Source organism: Dendropsophus ebraccatus, chromosome 3, assembly GCF_027789765.1.
Source record: "Dendropsophus ebraccatus isolate aDenEbr1 chromosome 3, aDenEbr1.pat, whole genome shotgun sequence".
Lineage (NCBI taxonomy): Eukaryota > Metazoa > Chordata > Amphibia > Anura > Hylidae > Dendropsophus > Dendropsophus ebraccatus.
The window spans coordinates 87056900-87073143 of record NC_091456.1 but is presented as its reverse complement, the minus strand read 5'-3'; the positions used below and the strand labels follow the sequence as shown (position 1 = coordinate 87073143).

The window sequence follows — 16244 nt, the reverse complement described above, 5'->3', positions numbered from 1 at the left end:
TTTAGGTGATTCCGCTTGGCTGCTCGCTACATAGTGTTGTGGGGAGTTCTGATGTTGGCGCGCACAGATATCTTAAGAGACCAGCTGTTCTGTGACCCGGACTGTCTCTTACATTGTGTGAACATAGCCTAATGCTCTTCTGTCCTGTACTGTAGGGATTCTTACACTTATCAATGTAATACATGGGTACTGTAGGTAATTATTTGTGCTGGAACTAATTAAACACATTAACATTATTTCCTATGGAAAGACACTGCTCGGTTCTTAAACTGCCTTCCTAATTAAAGGGGAAGTCCGGGCAAAATAATAATAAAGATATTTTATTGCCCAACAAAAGTTATGAAAATTACTAATTTGAAGGGACGTAGACAGTTGTATACAACCATGTAAAGGCTCTTTTTTTGCAAGAATATTATACAAACAGACAAAAGGTCAATGATATGAGTCACTCAATGTGAGCTCTGTGTCAGACCAATGTCATTGAAAAATTTCTATGGCTGTTACCGTAATGTTGTGTAGCACTTGGCGGTAAATACTGTTAAGAGCGCACAGCTCTTGAATCTAGTTTCCATTAGAGCACCGATTCAGCAGGGTTTGCTATAAATAATCCAGGTAAACAAAAGGATAATAGTATGGGGAAGTAGTTGACATTTAATGTGTTTACTTCAGGTTTGGGACTCTAAAAATAAGAGTTTAGCATTTGATGTAGCGCAGTCTAAGATATAAAGGGATACAAACAGATATCCTGATAGCACTAAAATTGCCAGAAATCAATGACTATACTATTAGCTGACAGCCAGAGACCTTTCTTAGTTGACACTAATCTCTTGTCCTTTAAAGGCAACCACCACTGCTCTTCCTTGAAGAATCCATGGGGGGAGAAAACATATTTTCACTAATCATATCTGATGAAATCCCTACAAAGAAAAGTTTGTTTAAAACTCATTTGTTTACTGAAGCCAATATGGGAAAGGGTTTTTTCTTTTATTAATGACACCTTTTTACCACCCTCCCTGCCTTGTAGCTATGTGCTTGAAAGCATTATCTGGGGCATAAACATACACAGTGCAATGGTTTAGGGGCATGTTTCATGAACACAGTTTCTCCTCATTAACGCCAGAGGAAAAAAATGCATTTTAATAAAGATATTCATAATTTTTTTATTGTGGGTAACAGTTTAATTCAGTTACTAGACAAAATAGATTTAAAAAAAAAATATATATTTATATATATATATATATATATATATATATAATTTATTCCCTTTATTGTGTGTGGGTCATTTTGTGTTGCTTTGTCTCCTATTTCAGTTAAAGTGCTACTGTCATTTGCAGTGATGTCAAATGTTAGTACAAATGACTGCAATCCTCTGAGTGATGCTCTCAGGTTATTAAATGGCTCATCCTAAATTCTTATATATTTCATAGCCATATTCTTTCTTTCATAGGTTTTGCGAGCAAGAATAGAGTTGCTATTTTGGCAGAACTAGACAAGGAGAAGAGAAAGTTGCTTCTGCAGAATCAGTCTTCAACAAACAATCCAGGGGCAAGGTAAGAAAATGCGCCTGACATAGCTAGGATCACTGCTGTTTGTTGTTGTCAAGACTTAAAGAGAACCAATCGCGGCCGACTTTATTTTATTTTTTAAATTTATTTAATTGAAATCTTTTTTTTTTTATAATATTTGTAAATATTATAAAATTTTGTGGCCACGTTTTTAATTCACTTTCCTTCACCGTCTTGCGCCGTTTCTTTCAAAAGAGTTGGCGAGAGACAGGAAACTCCCGTCATGCAGAGGAGTGGAATAGGGTCCCATGATCCTTTGCCTGCCGCTCCGTCAATACACAGTGATTTTGTGCTATACAGCGCAAGATCGCTGTGTATTATCTAGTGTTCCTGGTCTTATCTATTCATGAAGATACAGACTGCCTTTGCAGTCTGTCATCAAGATGGCGATGCGAGGCCTACTTACTGCACCGATACAGAGGATTAGGTAAAGTATAAGATACAGACTGCAAGTCTATTTATGAAGATACAGACTGTCTTTGCAGTCTGTATCTTATGCGTTAACTAATCTTCTGTACAGGTGCGGTAAGGCTGGGCGCGCCATCTTGATGACGACGACGATGAAAATGCACTGCTGGAACACAACTGACGTCATCAAGATGGCGGCACCCGACCTTACTGCACCTGAACAGAGGATTAGGTAAAGTAAAAGATAGAGGCTGCAAAGGCAGTCTGTATCTTCATAAATAGACTTAAGGAGAGAGAAACTTTTATAATAGGGACAGTCAGATTAGTAGATAGGTTCTCTTTAAGGCTATGTTCACACATGGTGTTTAATTAGTGTTATTGCATTTTTGCCCCAGTTTTGACGCTATTTACCACGAATTGTACGATCATGGTGAAATAGTGCTATTTTTGCTGCTTGTCGCTGAAACACATAATTATTGCTAAATAAATGCCATGTGTGAACATAGCCTTAATCTTTTTTTGCAGTGTTAATAGCGCACCATAGCTCCATATTGTAATTACCTGTTCTAAGAATTTTAAGGTATCACTGATAACTCATTCCCTCTCCATGCAAAAAATGAGTTAAACTGAAGCCACTCTGTCCTGCCCCCCCCCTTCCAAGACGTGGATTACCTCCTAATGTGATGACTAGAGACGAGCGAATCGGGTTCGAGTCGATCCGAACTTGAACGTTATTGGTTTAACAGTATTGGATTAGCTGGGGCTCCTGAACTTGGATGAAGCTCTAAGGTTGTCTGGAAAACATGGATACAGCCAATGACTATATCCATGTTTTCCACATAGCCTTAGGGCTTTATCCAACTTCAGCAGCCACCGCTAATCAAATGCCGAAAGTTCGGGTTCGGATCGACTTGAGCATGCTCCAGGTTCGCTCATCTCTAGTGATGACAGATGACAGCGTCAGCTCCCTCCTTGCTGCAAATGCACCCCCTATACACGGATTACATCTAAGGGCTCCGGCCAGCTTCCTCCCGTGCTGCAGCCGCCCCAAGCATGCTTCTTGTTGACTTGGCCTCCTTCACATTTCCCATATCCCAGTCTAATTGAGCATCTGTGTAATGTGTTTTTAAGATGTGTTGGAAAAGCAAGTGTGATCCATGAACACTACACCTCATAAGACTTAAGTGTACCTCCAGTGTTGGGGAACATTTTCTAATACACTTCCACCTTGAATTTGGCATGTCAGAATAGGTTTCTGAGTGCCCATATTCCCCACCACATACAGCTGTACTTTATAAGAAGAGCTTCCTGTTGTGTCTCCAAAGCTTGTGTCTTCAGTGCAAGACCCAGCACCATAGACTTAGCATAGCTTTATGCTAGTATTGAAAAATAGCAAGATTTTTCTTATTGAATCTACATTTAGAGAATGGGTAGATAAAGCTTTATTATATAGTGCTAAATATTTTTTTCTATTTCTTGTATCTTCTTACAGTATAGCTCTCGCAAGGCCAAATGTTAACAAGGATTTTCGTGACCATGCAGAACAGCAACATATAGCTGCCAACAAAAAGCTGCACTTCAGGTATGTTTTAAGGTGAAAAGCTATATCAGGCAGGAATGTTTGTGTAACATGAGGTGGGAGCTGCTTTCTTCAAGAAACAGCATCACTTTGTGATGATTCTGTGTGGTTTTGCAGCTCAGTTTATCGACTTCGAGGGGTAAGTGTAGCTTCACACGTTCCGGATTTGCAGCGGATTTTACACTGCGAGTTTGCAGCGAAATCCGCTGCGAATCCTGGTACAGTGAAGTTTAATGGGTCACATACCTGCAGCGGAGTATTCATTCCCTGCCAGTACGTGACCCAGCCCCTTTAACCCCAGCAGCCCATGCCCGGAGCATACATTACCTGCTCGGCGGCGCGGCTGCATGTGAGGCTCCCGTTGGTCCCCATCAGCCAATCAGTGCACAGGCAGCACTGATTGGCTGATGGGGACAGACTGGAGCCTCACATGCTGCTGATGCAGTATTAAAGGGGCCGGGTTACATACCGGCAGCGGAATGAAAATTCCACTGCGGGTATGTGACCCATTTAACTTCACTATACCAGGATTCACAGCGGATTTTGCTGCAAACCCGTAGCGTGAAATCCACTGTGTGTGAAACTACCCTAAACTACCAAAAACAACCTAAGGACTGGTGTGATGCTGTTTTTGGAAGAAAGAAACTATGTTTCTCTCCTCACCTTCACGACGGCACCACAGGAGTTAACTCATGCCCTAGGGACAGGAAAAGCACAAACACGAGAGGTTAAAAGCCTGTCCCCTTCCTGCTAGCACCAGTGCTTTTCCTGTCCCTGTAGGGCAGGCACGAGAGGTGGGGGATCCATGGTGAAGATGAGAAGATCCCCCTGTTTGAAGATTTATTTCCCCTTACCAGCAGGGATCGATCGGGTTTAACCTCCTTCCTTCCCATGGAGGCGGCTGGCTGATCTTCGGATCTGGGTAAGGGATGGCCCGCTGGTTCTCCTCGCGCCATCCCTGATGTGGCGGGGGCGCGCAGAGAGTTTCCGTTGCTGCAACCTCTGGACCTCTCCTTTGTATACGCGCGTCCCGGGACTGGTCGTGCTGTGGCAGGCGATGTGGCCTAGTGGTCGGCGTTTGCGGCCTACTTCGGCCGCAATGTACGGGCGTTCGGCGGAGGTCAGGCCTGAGGCCTAGTCTTTCAGCAGTGCCTTCAGTGGGGGGAGCACGCTGACGCCATGTGCCGGTAGAGACAGAACTCCTGGTCTTCCGAGGACGCGGGCGGCAAGTTTGGAAAATCTGCAGAGTTGTGTGTCATCAGTCTTCTGAGGTCTGATCCACTGCATCACCTATGAGGAATCCTGCTGCAGACAAGCCTCCTCTGCCGCTGCCGGTGGTAAGTATGCCAACTAAAGTCTGCTACACTTGGGGGAGAGTGCTAGGGGTCAGCTTGTATAGTTCTGACTGTCCTAGTTTTCTATCTCCCTCTCTTCTTCCCTATACCTTTCAGGGTGATATATAATTACTCTGTGTGGGCACCAGCGTGCTGTATTCACCTTGGTGCTTAGGACTGTGATATATATACTTATGTATGTATGGATAAGGTTTTGCTCCTAGCTTTATTTTGCGAGAAGGAGCTTTTCCTCTTAGGAGATTTACCTGTTACTATGCGGGCCTCTCTCCTTTATTAACAAGAACATAAAACATCCTATTTATAGAGGATGTTTAAATGGATGGAAGATCTGGCCAATCAGATGTTGCATTTCACCTGTTAAACACTTGCATAACCTAATGTAACTGTCATCCTCTGCGCTGTTTTCTCTCCTCATCTTCCTTCCTATCTGGTCGGTCAGATAATGAAGATTGATATGGCAGCTGCTACACCTATTGCTATACCTTCTTATGGCTTTAGCAGCTTTCAGCGTACCAGAGTTACCTGTTAAAATCTAGGAGTCACAGGCCCTGTCCTTTTGCTTCTAGGCTTGAATCTTGTACATTATCTGATTCAACTATTTGAATCCAGTAATTTATCTCTAGGCTTCTCTGCTCTATCAGATTGATACGCAGAGTCTAGGGAATATATTTTGCCATTTGATCTTACCTTCTCTCTGTCAGACTTCCACTGGGATGGAGGATACACAAGAGGGGTGATCTATTGGAGATGAGTTGTTTGCTGGGGTTAGCATGTGGAAGCTAGTTCCTATTCAGCAGACCTTTCAGGCCTCATCACTGATGATTAACAAAACCTGGGAAGAATGGGATTTAGACACCCAGGTGGTTAGAGTTACTAGCAATCACCTTGCCATTTGTAGGCTCTTCAACTGAGGCCAGGAGGATTTGTACAAGTCTTATAGACTGTTACTTTTCTCTTGTGAGAGATGTTACTGCTACATGTGTTCTTGTGCAGTACATATGGGAATCATTTAGAGTCGACCATCAAAATAAATAAATATATATATAGGTTCCCTCGGGAACACATTATTGATGTCTTTTCTTTGTGGCGATTCCTGAGCCTTCTTGGCTGATTCCTCAGCAGTGATGGTCCATATGGTTGCCAGGAATTGGGTTCTACCTTTTCTGCCATTAGTCACAAAAAAAAAAAAAAATCTGACAAAGGATCTGACAATCCCATTCTATGCAAGGTCTTCAGTTGCCCTTTTATAGTATCTGGGAAATTCTTCTGTTCTAATAGACCTTCAGTAGTTAAGAAGTATGGGTTCAATGTAGCATCATAGAATTCAGGAGCATTATAGGAGGGATGTCTATTGACCTCTCCCAAGGCCTCTTAGGACTACACCAGGTCACTATCCTGGAGGTGGGGGAGATTCTGGAGTTCAGGAGGCTTGGATGTGTGTCACCCAAGTCAGCTGGATCCTGGACGTTATTCTCCAGGACTTCAATATAGTCATCTTCTCCCCCAAATGTTTCCTAGTCCACCTACCTTCTTAGCTCCTTTAATCAGGACTCTTCTACAGGGTCTAGAAGCTGATAAAGCCCTGTGTCGTGACCTCTGTCCTAGTGCCAGAGTTAGAGAAGGGGCACTTTTCAGCTTCCTTATTTAGTAACTGAACGGAACATACAGGCTTAGTATAAACCTGGAACCCATCAAAATTTATCTGATACAGAGGATTCAAGATGGAATCCATGTAGTCTACTACTCAACTTAATCTATAGGATGCTATGAGGGCGTTAATCGACTTAAAGAGATGCTTCTACTATGTTTCAACTCTTGTCTTTAGTAGTAGTTTGCATGGGCAGTTGTGTCCAGCATTATCAATGCAGTGCTCTCTCCTTCGGGATTCATCAGCCCTTTTGCATCTTCTTTAGTTTATGGGGAAGTTGATTCCCTACCTTCATCAGTTTGGGATAAATATTCTGCCGGTCTGGTGAGTTTTCTTCTTTTGACAGATTCCACATAGAAGCTGTTCAGAAAATAACGACAGCCAGTGATGATCTTTATTCCTGGGGGTGTCCGATAAAACAATCAGTAATCGGATCTCAACCCAGACACCCAAAATATATTTGGGGATCCTCCGGATTCCTAGGTAATAATGTCCTCTCTCCCCTCAGATTGGGTATCTCTGGTGGAGAAGACTAGACTGTTCCCAGGGAGGCCTGGTACACTTGAGGACTATGTCCATTTGGAATCCATGACTACTTATTACTCAGTGACACCTTAGAATCAGACTCATTCTAGATTCTTACTGTAATAAACTAATAGACTTGTCATTCTGAATCAGGCACAGGTATCCTTTTTTCCACAGGTCTGGTGCTCTCTATATGTTGGCCTACATGGCTTACTTGAAGATGGGGTTATCTTTGTATCCCTCTTCCTAAGATAATACCCAAGGACAGCATCAAGGTCTTCAGGCCTAAAGAGCTGCAGGCAGTCGGGTGTCTTACAGCAGGCGAATAATATCTGGAATCTAACAATTCACATTTTATTGGACAACAGTACCACTGTGGCACATCTGAGACACCAGGATAGTGCAGAGCAGAATCCACTTCAGTCCATTCAGATTGGATCTTCACCTAGGGGAGCGACATATTTATCCCCAACAGCCACATATCTTACAATTCACATGGTTTATCTTAGCAGTCCATACATTTTCATGAGTGAAGGGTGTCTCAAGGAGGAAGGTCCAGATTTTATCCCTCAATTGGGTCTGCCTCTGATTTGTTCGCAGATTTATCAGAACAAGGAGGTATAGAAGTTCTTTCCAAGCGATGTTCCAGTGGCGGTGGATGTACTTGAACAGCCTTGATTTTCAGTCTTATATACAATCCTTTATCTTTTGGCTCTTTCCTGGGACACTACAGGAAAAGAGCCAAAACAGTGGAAATGGCTGTAAGAAGGTAGTCAGGCCTTGTACGAAGACTGGTCCTGGAGCCTCTGGGCTCTTCAACCTTTGGATTTGAGCCTTTGCCTTCTACTTCTTCAGGGACCAGTTCCGTCCGGATCTGTCAAGACTCAAGATGTCGACCTGAATCCTGAGTCTGTTTAGGAGCAGAGGCCTCTCTGAGGCTGTAATTCCTACAGTCTAGGAAAATGAGGCCATTCTCTTCTAGGATATATCAGAAGGTCTCAAGTCGGCCACTTAGGTGCATGTTGCAACCTTATCCGCTATTTATTGTTATATGATATATCATCTGCTATTTATCATATATCATCTGCTATTACTCATTTATATCATATATCATCTGTTATTTATCATTATATCGTATATCTGCTATTTATCATTATATTATCATGAATCATAGATGTGTTTAGAACTTATGATGAACGCTTTTAAACAGGAATCCTACTTTTAATCCACATTTCCCTTGGGTTTTAACTTTGTACTTGAAGACCTTAATCGTCTTCCTTCCAAACCTATTTGGAGTACAGTCTCAAGTTCCTGTTCTACAAGACAGCCATCCTGTGACCATAATCTTAGATAAGACGAATCGGAGACCCGCACACTGATTATCCGTGACTCTTACTGTCTTTCCAGAGAGACAGAATAGTGTCACACTGATCCCGATTTGTTTCCGTGGTAGTTTCATCTTTCTTGGTCTTATGATCATTCTGTATCAACTCCAAAGATGATTAAGGATGGAAGTTTTATTCCTGGACCGTAGGGAAACTGTAATATAGTTCCTGGAATCCTGTAACACCTGGATTAATCTTCATTCAATTCCAGAGGAAGAATATACTGAAGAGATTTCCAGCAATTTCTAGCTGGTGGAATCCGGAATGCTGTATGGAAGCATAGGTATAGGACTTACCTTTACCTTTATTGATCAAGGCCCTTTCATTTAGGGCTGCGTTCACTTCTTGGGCGGAGAAGGCTTACACATCTTTAGATCAGATTGCAGAGCTATCACCTGGTCTACTATTGCCATGCATTGTGGTTGGCAGTTTCAGCTCAGTGAAGACCTGGTTTGGTAAGAAAGGTCTTCAGGCTGTGGCCCCGCCCTAGGGGAAATTGTTGGTATTTCTCCTGTGGTGCCGTCGTGAAGGTGAGGAGAGAAAATAGTATTAGTCTTACCGGTAAGACGTTTTCTCCGAAACCTTCACAACGGCACCAACATCCCTCCCTATATTGTATTGTTGAATATAATACTCACGTGGTGCTCAGAAATTGTTATAATGCACTGGTGCTAGCAGGAAGGGGAGGGGCTTTAACCTCTCGTGTTTGTGCTTTTCCTGTCCCTAGGGCATGAGTTAACTCCTGTGGTGCCGTCGTGAAGGTTTCGGAGAAAACGTCTTACCGGTAAGACTAATACTATTTTTTGTAATCCTGGATAGCCCTTTAATAGTTTAATGGCAAATTCATAGATTCTAGAATAATTGTTCACATTAAAAAATCACCCCAGGCCCTTTTTTGCATTACCCATGTTAATAAATCAGCAGGTTGTGGTATCCTAACCTGCTAATAGGGGACCTTACAAAGAGTCACATTGTATGTTTATTGTGGCACTCTGGTGCTCTGCTTTTATGAAATAAGTACTTTGGCCCCGATGCACCGATATGGCTGCCGCTCGCTTTTCTGAATGAATGGTCAGGGCAGCCATCAGCCAAAGTTTCTGGGCCCCCAACTAAAAGCAATAATCCCACAGATGCCTCTGGAGGATTTGGTTACTTTGGGTTGGGTTGCCATGGCAGCCAAAGCCAAAATCTGTTCACTGAGGGGTAAAGTACTGCCAACCAAGCCGCCAAATATTTCCCCCACCACCACCACACACCCTCGCCCGTGCAACAAGCAGCCTCATCGGCATATTGAGATGCATATACCTATTAAAAACATAAAAGCGGCAGAATTGGCAGAAAATGGCGCATCAAAGTATGATAATGGACATACAATGTGGCTCTGTGTAAGGTCACCTATTAGGCTCTATCAGCAGATTGGGATGTCCTGTAGATTCCTTTAAGTTATTAGCTGATTGCTGTTACATGCTACAAGTTTTATAATGATGGCCAGGATTTTTCTTTTAGATTTTAAAACTTTTTGGAGCTCCCTAATGTATCTGCAAATAATTTCTTACAGTTATTGCAGCTAATGTATGTTCTCTCTGCAGCATGCACATGCACACTCCACTGGATACTTCATTACTCAAGACTCTGCTTTGGGAATCTGATTCTTCCTGTTATCCCACGTCTGGAAGCTGAGTAATATTGTACACTTTGAAATTTCAAGAGACCATAGCTGAAGCTGCTCTTGATTGAACTGTCTACAAGCTCTGTATAACTTATGTAAATATGTATTATGGTTTTTTTTTCTACTTTTATGATTTTTTAATGCAGGAAGGTGTCCCTACCAGTCATCATTCAATAATTTACCACAGACATACAATAAGCAAAAATGTAGACTTGGGGTACAAACACACACGGCATATACGCTGCGTATTTACTGCTGCGATACGCAGCAGATTAGATCTAAATAACTGACACAGTATCAAATCTGCTGCGTATCTGCTGTGTGTGTTTGTACCCTAAAGGCTAATGTAACACAACTTTTTGTCTGTAATAATAATAAAAATTAACTTTTTCAATTTTAAACTTTTCATTACCTTTAGTGACTTTTATCTTTTTACTCCATAACAGCACAGACATAATCATTTTCAATGAGTTTTCTACAAATAAAGATTGTCAGCGATTACATTTGTTTTGTCTGAAAGGAGTTATAAAGTAACTGCAACCTTAAACTTGCACTACGGATATGTGAATGAGACACAGCGCTCCCTTCTCCGTCGTCATAGTAGGCGTGAATTAGCACTCAGCTGGACATCATGCGAGTCGGCCCTCGTGGTCATGGAAACAGTATATAATATCATGCACTACACTGCTAAACGTACAGCTAACGTATAGACTATATAATACAGTAAGCCAATTACAAGAAACCCAATAACAACAAAAATAATAACGATAACAGAGATATTAGTATTACATATACTCAAAACATAAACTCAAGTGGTGGGATTAGTATCCCATGTATCAACCTACCAATGTTTCATTATTTTCAGTAAGGCAAATCTAGAAAAAAAGCAAAGCATAAATTAGATAAAAAATCACATATATATTACATAAAAAGTTATTTATATAAATAAGCCTTAAGTGAGTGTGGACAAATCATAGTCTCTATTGAGACCCATTGGTTCTATTGTTTGGAGGGTATGGATCCAAAACGCTTCCCTGCGGCGTAATAGTTTCTTAATATTGCCGCCTCTCCTTGGTACAGTCACCTTTTCAATCACTTGGAAACGCAGCTGCATAATGTATGGCAAGCTTCTCTAAAATGTTAAGGTATGGGTAGTAGCCAGTTACCACATTTGATTGTCGATTTATGTTTACAAAACTTGTCTTTTATAGGTTGGATAGTCTCTCCAACATACAATTGCCAATTTCCATTTGCCATTTGCCACATTTTGTCACTGCTGAGACAAACTTCTGTCAGAAGGGACCTGGAGACGCTGCAGGAGGACACTGGGGAGCCTGGAGAGGTAAAGATAAGATGTTTATGTTTTATGTGAGGACAGAAACATATAAGAAGTGTTTAATTACCGGACAACCCCTTTTAAGCCCTCTCTTTGCCTTCATGTAGTATTTAACCCCTAGACGACCCTGGACGTAGGGTTACGTCATGGAAGTCTGTCCCCAGACGACCCATGACGTAACCTTACGTCATGGGTGTTATTCCCGCTATGAAGCGCGCTCCGGAGCGGAGCGCGCTTCATAGGAGGTGGGGGCCGGCTGCAGTGAGCAGCCGGGACCTCACCGGTAATGACACGCTGCAGCGATCGCGCTGCCGCGTGTCATTACCCCCTTAAACGCCGCGATCGCGGCGCGACCGCAGCGTTTAAGTGTAAGTGACAGGGGACTCCCCCTGTCACTTACCGATCGGGACCCCCGCAGTGTGACTGCGGGGGTCCCGATCGGTAAAACGGACTGCAGGAGGTCTCTCACCTGCCTCCGTGCGGTCCGATCGGCGATCTGCTACTCTAAGCCTGCACAGGCAGGCTCAATGAGCAGATCGCCGATAACGCTGATCAATGCTATGCCTATGGCATAGCATTCATCAGTGTAGAAATCAGACTAATCTATGTACAAGTCCCCCAAAGGGACTTCCAAAGTGTAAAAAAAAAAAAGTTCAAAACACTAACACACTACCCAAAAACCCCTCCCCCAATAAAAGTCTAAATCACCCCCCTTTCCCATTATATAAATAAAACATATAAAAATGAATAAATAGATAAACATATAATATACCGTAGCGTGCGTAATTGTCAGATCTATTAAAATATAACAAGCGTCATTGCGACCGGTAAACGGCGTACACGAAAAGAGGGGAAAAAGTGCGCAGATTACCGATTTTATGTTACATTATATATTAAAAAAAATCAATAAAAAGTGATCAAAACGTCCGATCTTCAAATATGGTATTAATAAAAACTAGAGATCATGGCGGAAAAAATGACACCCCATACAGCCCCATAGGTGAAAAAATAAAACCATTATAAGCATCACAATAGGCCCATTTTATTAATATTTAATTGCCAAAAAAAGAATTTCATAAAAAAAAAATATATATAACATTAGAGAATCTGTGTAACCTGCATATGGTTGTGTTCGGGCTGACCTATAGAATAATTGTATCATGTCGCTGTTACCATATAGTGCATTACGTAGACACAGGAACCCCCAAACGTTACCATATTGCATTCTTTCTTACGATTTCACCTATTTATATCTTCATAAATAATATATTTGAATTCATCATACATGTTATGGTAAAATGAATGACGCCATTACAAAGTACAACTATTCCTGTAAAAAAACAAGCACTTACATGGCTTGTAGATAGAAAACTGAGAGTGCTAGAGCTCTTAGAAGGGGAGGAGGAAAAACGAAAGCACTAAGATCAAAATTGCGCGGTCCACTGGGTCATTTTGGGCCTGGTCCTCAAAGGGTTAAAGCGTAACTGTCATGTTTTTTATTGCAGAAATCAGTAGTATAAGCGATTTTAAGAAACTCTGTAATAGGTTTCATCAGCCAAAAAAGCCTCCTTCTGTACTCAAGAAGCAATCTCCCAGCCTCCCCCCCTGACTTCTTATCTGTGCATTATCAGGCAAACACGTCTTCATTACAGAGAAGCCAGTGAAGACGGGCTCTGCTCTCTCCATTGTAAGCCTATGAAGGGGGGAGGGGCTAAGGGAGATGAGGGAGCAGGGAGAGGTGACATGAAGGTCAGCTGTTTGTAGAGTCTCTGGGCACCTAAAACGCTAAATTCAGGGGTCAGAAAGGTCCGTGCTTATCTATGAACTTACTGAGAGAAGATTGCAGGGTGTTGTGCTTTGCAGAAATCCTCCGTGCTCAGTCACTCCTAACAGCCCCTCCCCTCTCCATAGCCACATATTGGAGACAGAAATCCTGCTTCATTTGATCTGAGGGGGGAGGCTGGGAGATTGCTTTTTCAGTCCAGAAGGAAACTCTTTTAGTACATAAAACCTATTACAGAGTTTCTTAAAATCGCTTGTACTGTTGATATTTAATGTTTTCAGAAAAATGACCCCGAAATGACAGTTACGCTTTAAGCCTCCTCTGTACATACATATAGTACTTAGGGCTCATTTTGCCTCTGTAGGCTCATTTTGCCCCTCCGTTAGCCTCCCCCCCCACACACACACACACTTTCATGCTTCTGTAATTTAAAAAAAAAAACATACTTTGTGGCTAAAGTGCTGCAGTCCTTTGGAGTCTGTTTTCACTCCCCACTCTGCAAGCACACAAGTGACATTACTTGTGCACATATCACTATGGGAAAGAGTGGCCTCTTGTGGCCGGAGGAATAATGCAGCCACAAGAGTGATTGGCAGGGTGGGGAGCAAATTTCTCCTCACTTTGTTATTCACATTGCTGTGTTTAACTGTATGCACTCATCGGGAGCACATACAGTTAAAGGGCCAGGCATAGCACCCAGTGGCCAGATGGATCCTTCCAGCAGTAGGGGGATGGACACTTGCCCTGGTGCTGCCAGCAGCAGGGAGCCACTAGAACCTGTGTACTATGTATAAGGTTAAGGCTGTCTGCAAAAGCTACTGCTTTTGCTGAGATTGTTAAACAGCACAGAGTCTAGTGGGCCCAGGAGTGCCCTGAGTTTTCTAGTCTTATAGAGACAACAATCATACAAATAAAAAGCTTTACAATTTTAAAGATACTTTGTTTGTCTGCTCAAAAAAATCCTAGATCTGAATTAATGAAATATTCTCATTAAATATTTCGTTCTGTACAAAGTTGAATGTGCTGCCAACAAATTCACACAAAAATAATCATAATCAATGGAAATAAAATTTATTAATCAATGGAGGCCTGGATTTGGAGTCCTGCACAAAATTAAAGTGAAGAAACACACTACAGGCTGACCCAACTTTGATGGAATGTCCTTAAAACAAAACGAGACTCAGTATTTGTGTGTTGCCTCCATGTGCCTGTATGACCTCCCTACATGCCTGGGCATGCTCCTGATGAGTGGACAGTCTGTGGTGCAACGTGATGGAGCGAGACATAATGTCCCAGATGTGCTCAATTGGATTCAGGTCTGGGGATTAGGCGGGCCAGTCCATAGCTTCAATGACTTCATCTTGCAGGAACTACTGACACACTCCAGCCACATGAGGTCTAGCATTGTCCTGCATTAGGAGAACCCAGGACCAACTGCACCAGCATATGGTTTGACAAGGGGTCTGAGGATCTCATCTCTGTACCCAATGGTAGTCAGACTACCCCATGGAGGGCTGTGTGGCCCTCCAAAGAAAGGCCATCCCACATCATTACTGACCTACTGCCAAACTGGTCTTGCTGAAGGATGTTGCAGGCAGTAGATCACTCTCTACGGCGTCTCCAGACTCTGTCTTGTCTGTCAGATGTGCTCAGTGTGAACCTGCTTTTATCTATGAAGAGCACAGTGGTGAAATTGCCAATGTTGGTGTTCTCTGGCAAATGCCAAGCGTCCTGCACGGTTTTGGGCTGTAAGCACAACCCCCATCTGTGGACGTCAGGCCCTCATACCATCCTCATAGAGTCAGTTTCTAACCGTTTGTGCAGACACATGCAAATTTGTGTCCTGCTGAAGGTCATTTTGCAGGGCTCTGGCAGTGCTCCTCCTGTTCCTCCTTGTACAAAAGCGGAGGTAACGCACTGCTGGGTTGTTGCCCTCCTCCTCCACGTCTCCTTGTGTACTGGCCTGTCTCCTGGTGGCGCCGCCAGCCTCTGGACACTATCCTCACAGACACAGCAAACCTTGCCACAGCTTGCATTGATGTGCCGTCCTGGATGAGCTGCACTACCTGAGCCACTTGTGTGGATTGTAAAGTCCTTCCTTTGATGGATCCAAACCAGCATGGCTTTACTGAGGGCCGATCATGTCAGACTAATCTCATTGATTTCTTTGATTATGCCACAAAAGTACTGGATGAAGGTGGTGCTGTGGATATTGCCTATCTGGACTTCAGCAAAGCTTTTGATACAGTTCCCCATAAAGAGCTGATAGAGAAGTTGGAGAAATTTGGACTTAATCCCTGGATAGTTCAGTGGATTTGTGGTTGGCTGAAGGATAGATATCAGAGGGTGTTGTTAATTGTGTATATTCCGAGCAGAGACTGGTTACAAGTGGCGTGCCACAAGGGTCTGTTCTGGGTCCTATTCTTTTAATATGTTTGTAAGTGACATAGGAGAAGGTTTGGTAGGTAAAGTTTGTCTGTTTACTGACGACACAAAAGTGTGCAATAGGGTGGATATTCCGGGAGGTGTCAGTAGTATGGAAAATAATTTAGCTTTGCTAGATAAGTGGCCCAAACAGTGAAAATGAAGTTCAATGTTTCCAAATGTAAAAAATGCACTTGGGAGGAGGAATCCTCTATCCGAGTATAATATCGGCAGTACTGTGTTGGAAAAGACTTCAGAAGAGAATGATTTAGGGGTAGTGATTTCTGACAGCCTTAAAATGAGTCACCAGTGTAACCAGGCAGTGGGGAAAGCAAATCGTATGCTGGGGTGTATAGCTAGAGGTATAACCAGTAGGAAGAGGGAGATTGTGATCCCGTTGTATAGAGCTCTGGTGAGGCCACATCTGGAATACTGTGTCCAGTTCTGGAGACCTCACCTAAAAAAGGACATTGATAAAATAGAACAGGTCCAAAGACGGACTACAAAAATGGTGGAGGGTGTGAGGCATAAACCATATCAGGAAAGACTTAAGGATTTGAATCTGTA

General features: G+C 42.7%; 1 protein-coding gene across 1 annotated transcript in view; it reads left to right on the top strand.

The window, feature by feature from the left end:
* INIP (INTS3 and NABP interacting protein) overlaps positions 1–10418 on the top strand; it is a 10934-nt gene extending 516 nt beyond the window's left edge. Inside the window, exons 2-5 of the mRNA XM_069963498.1 lie at positions 841–929; positions 1448–1550; positions 3466–3555; positions 10055–10418. Of these exons, the coding sequence (XP_069819599.1) occupies positions 841–929; positions 1448–1550; positions 3466–3555; positions 10055–10145 (373 nt within the window). The 3' untranslated portion in view covers positions 10146–10418. The remainder of the gene's footprint in view (positions 1–840; positions 930–1447; positions 1551–3465; positions 3556–10054) is intronic.
* The last annotated feature ends 5826 nt before the right edge of the window (positions 10419–16244 follow it).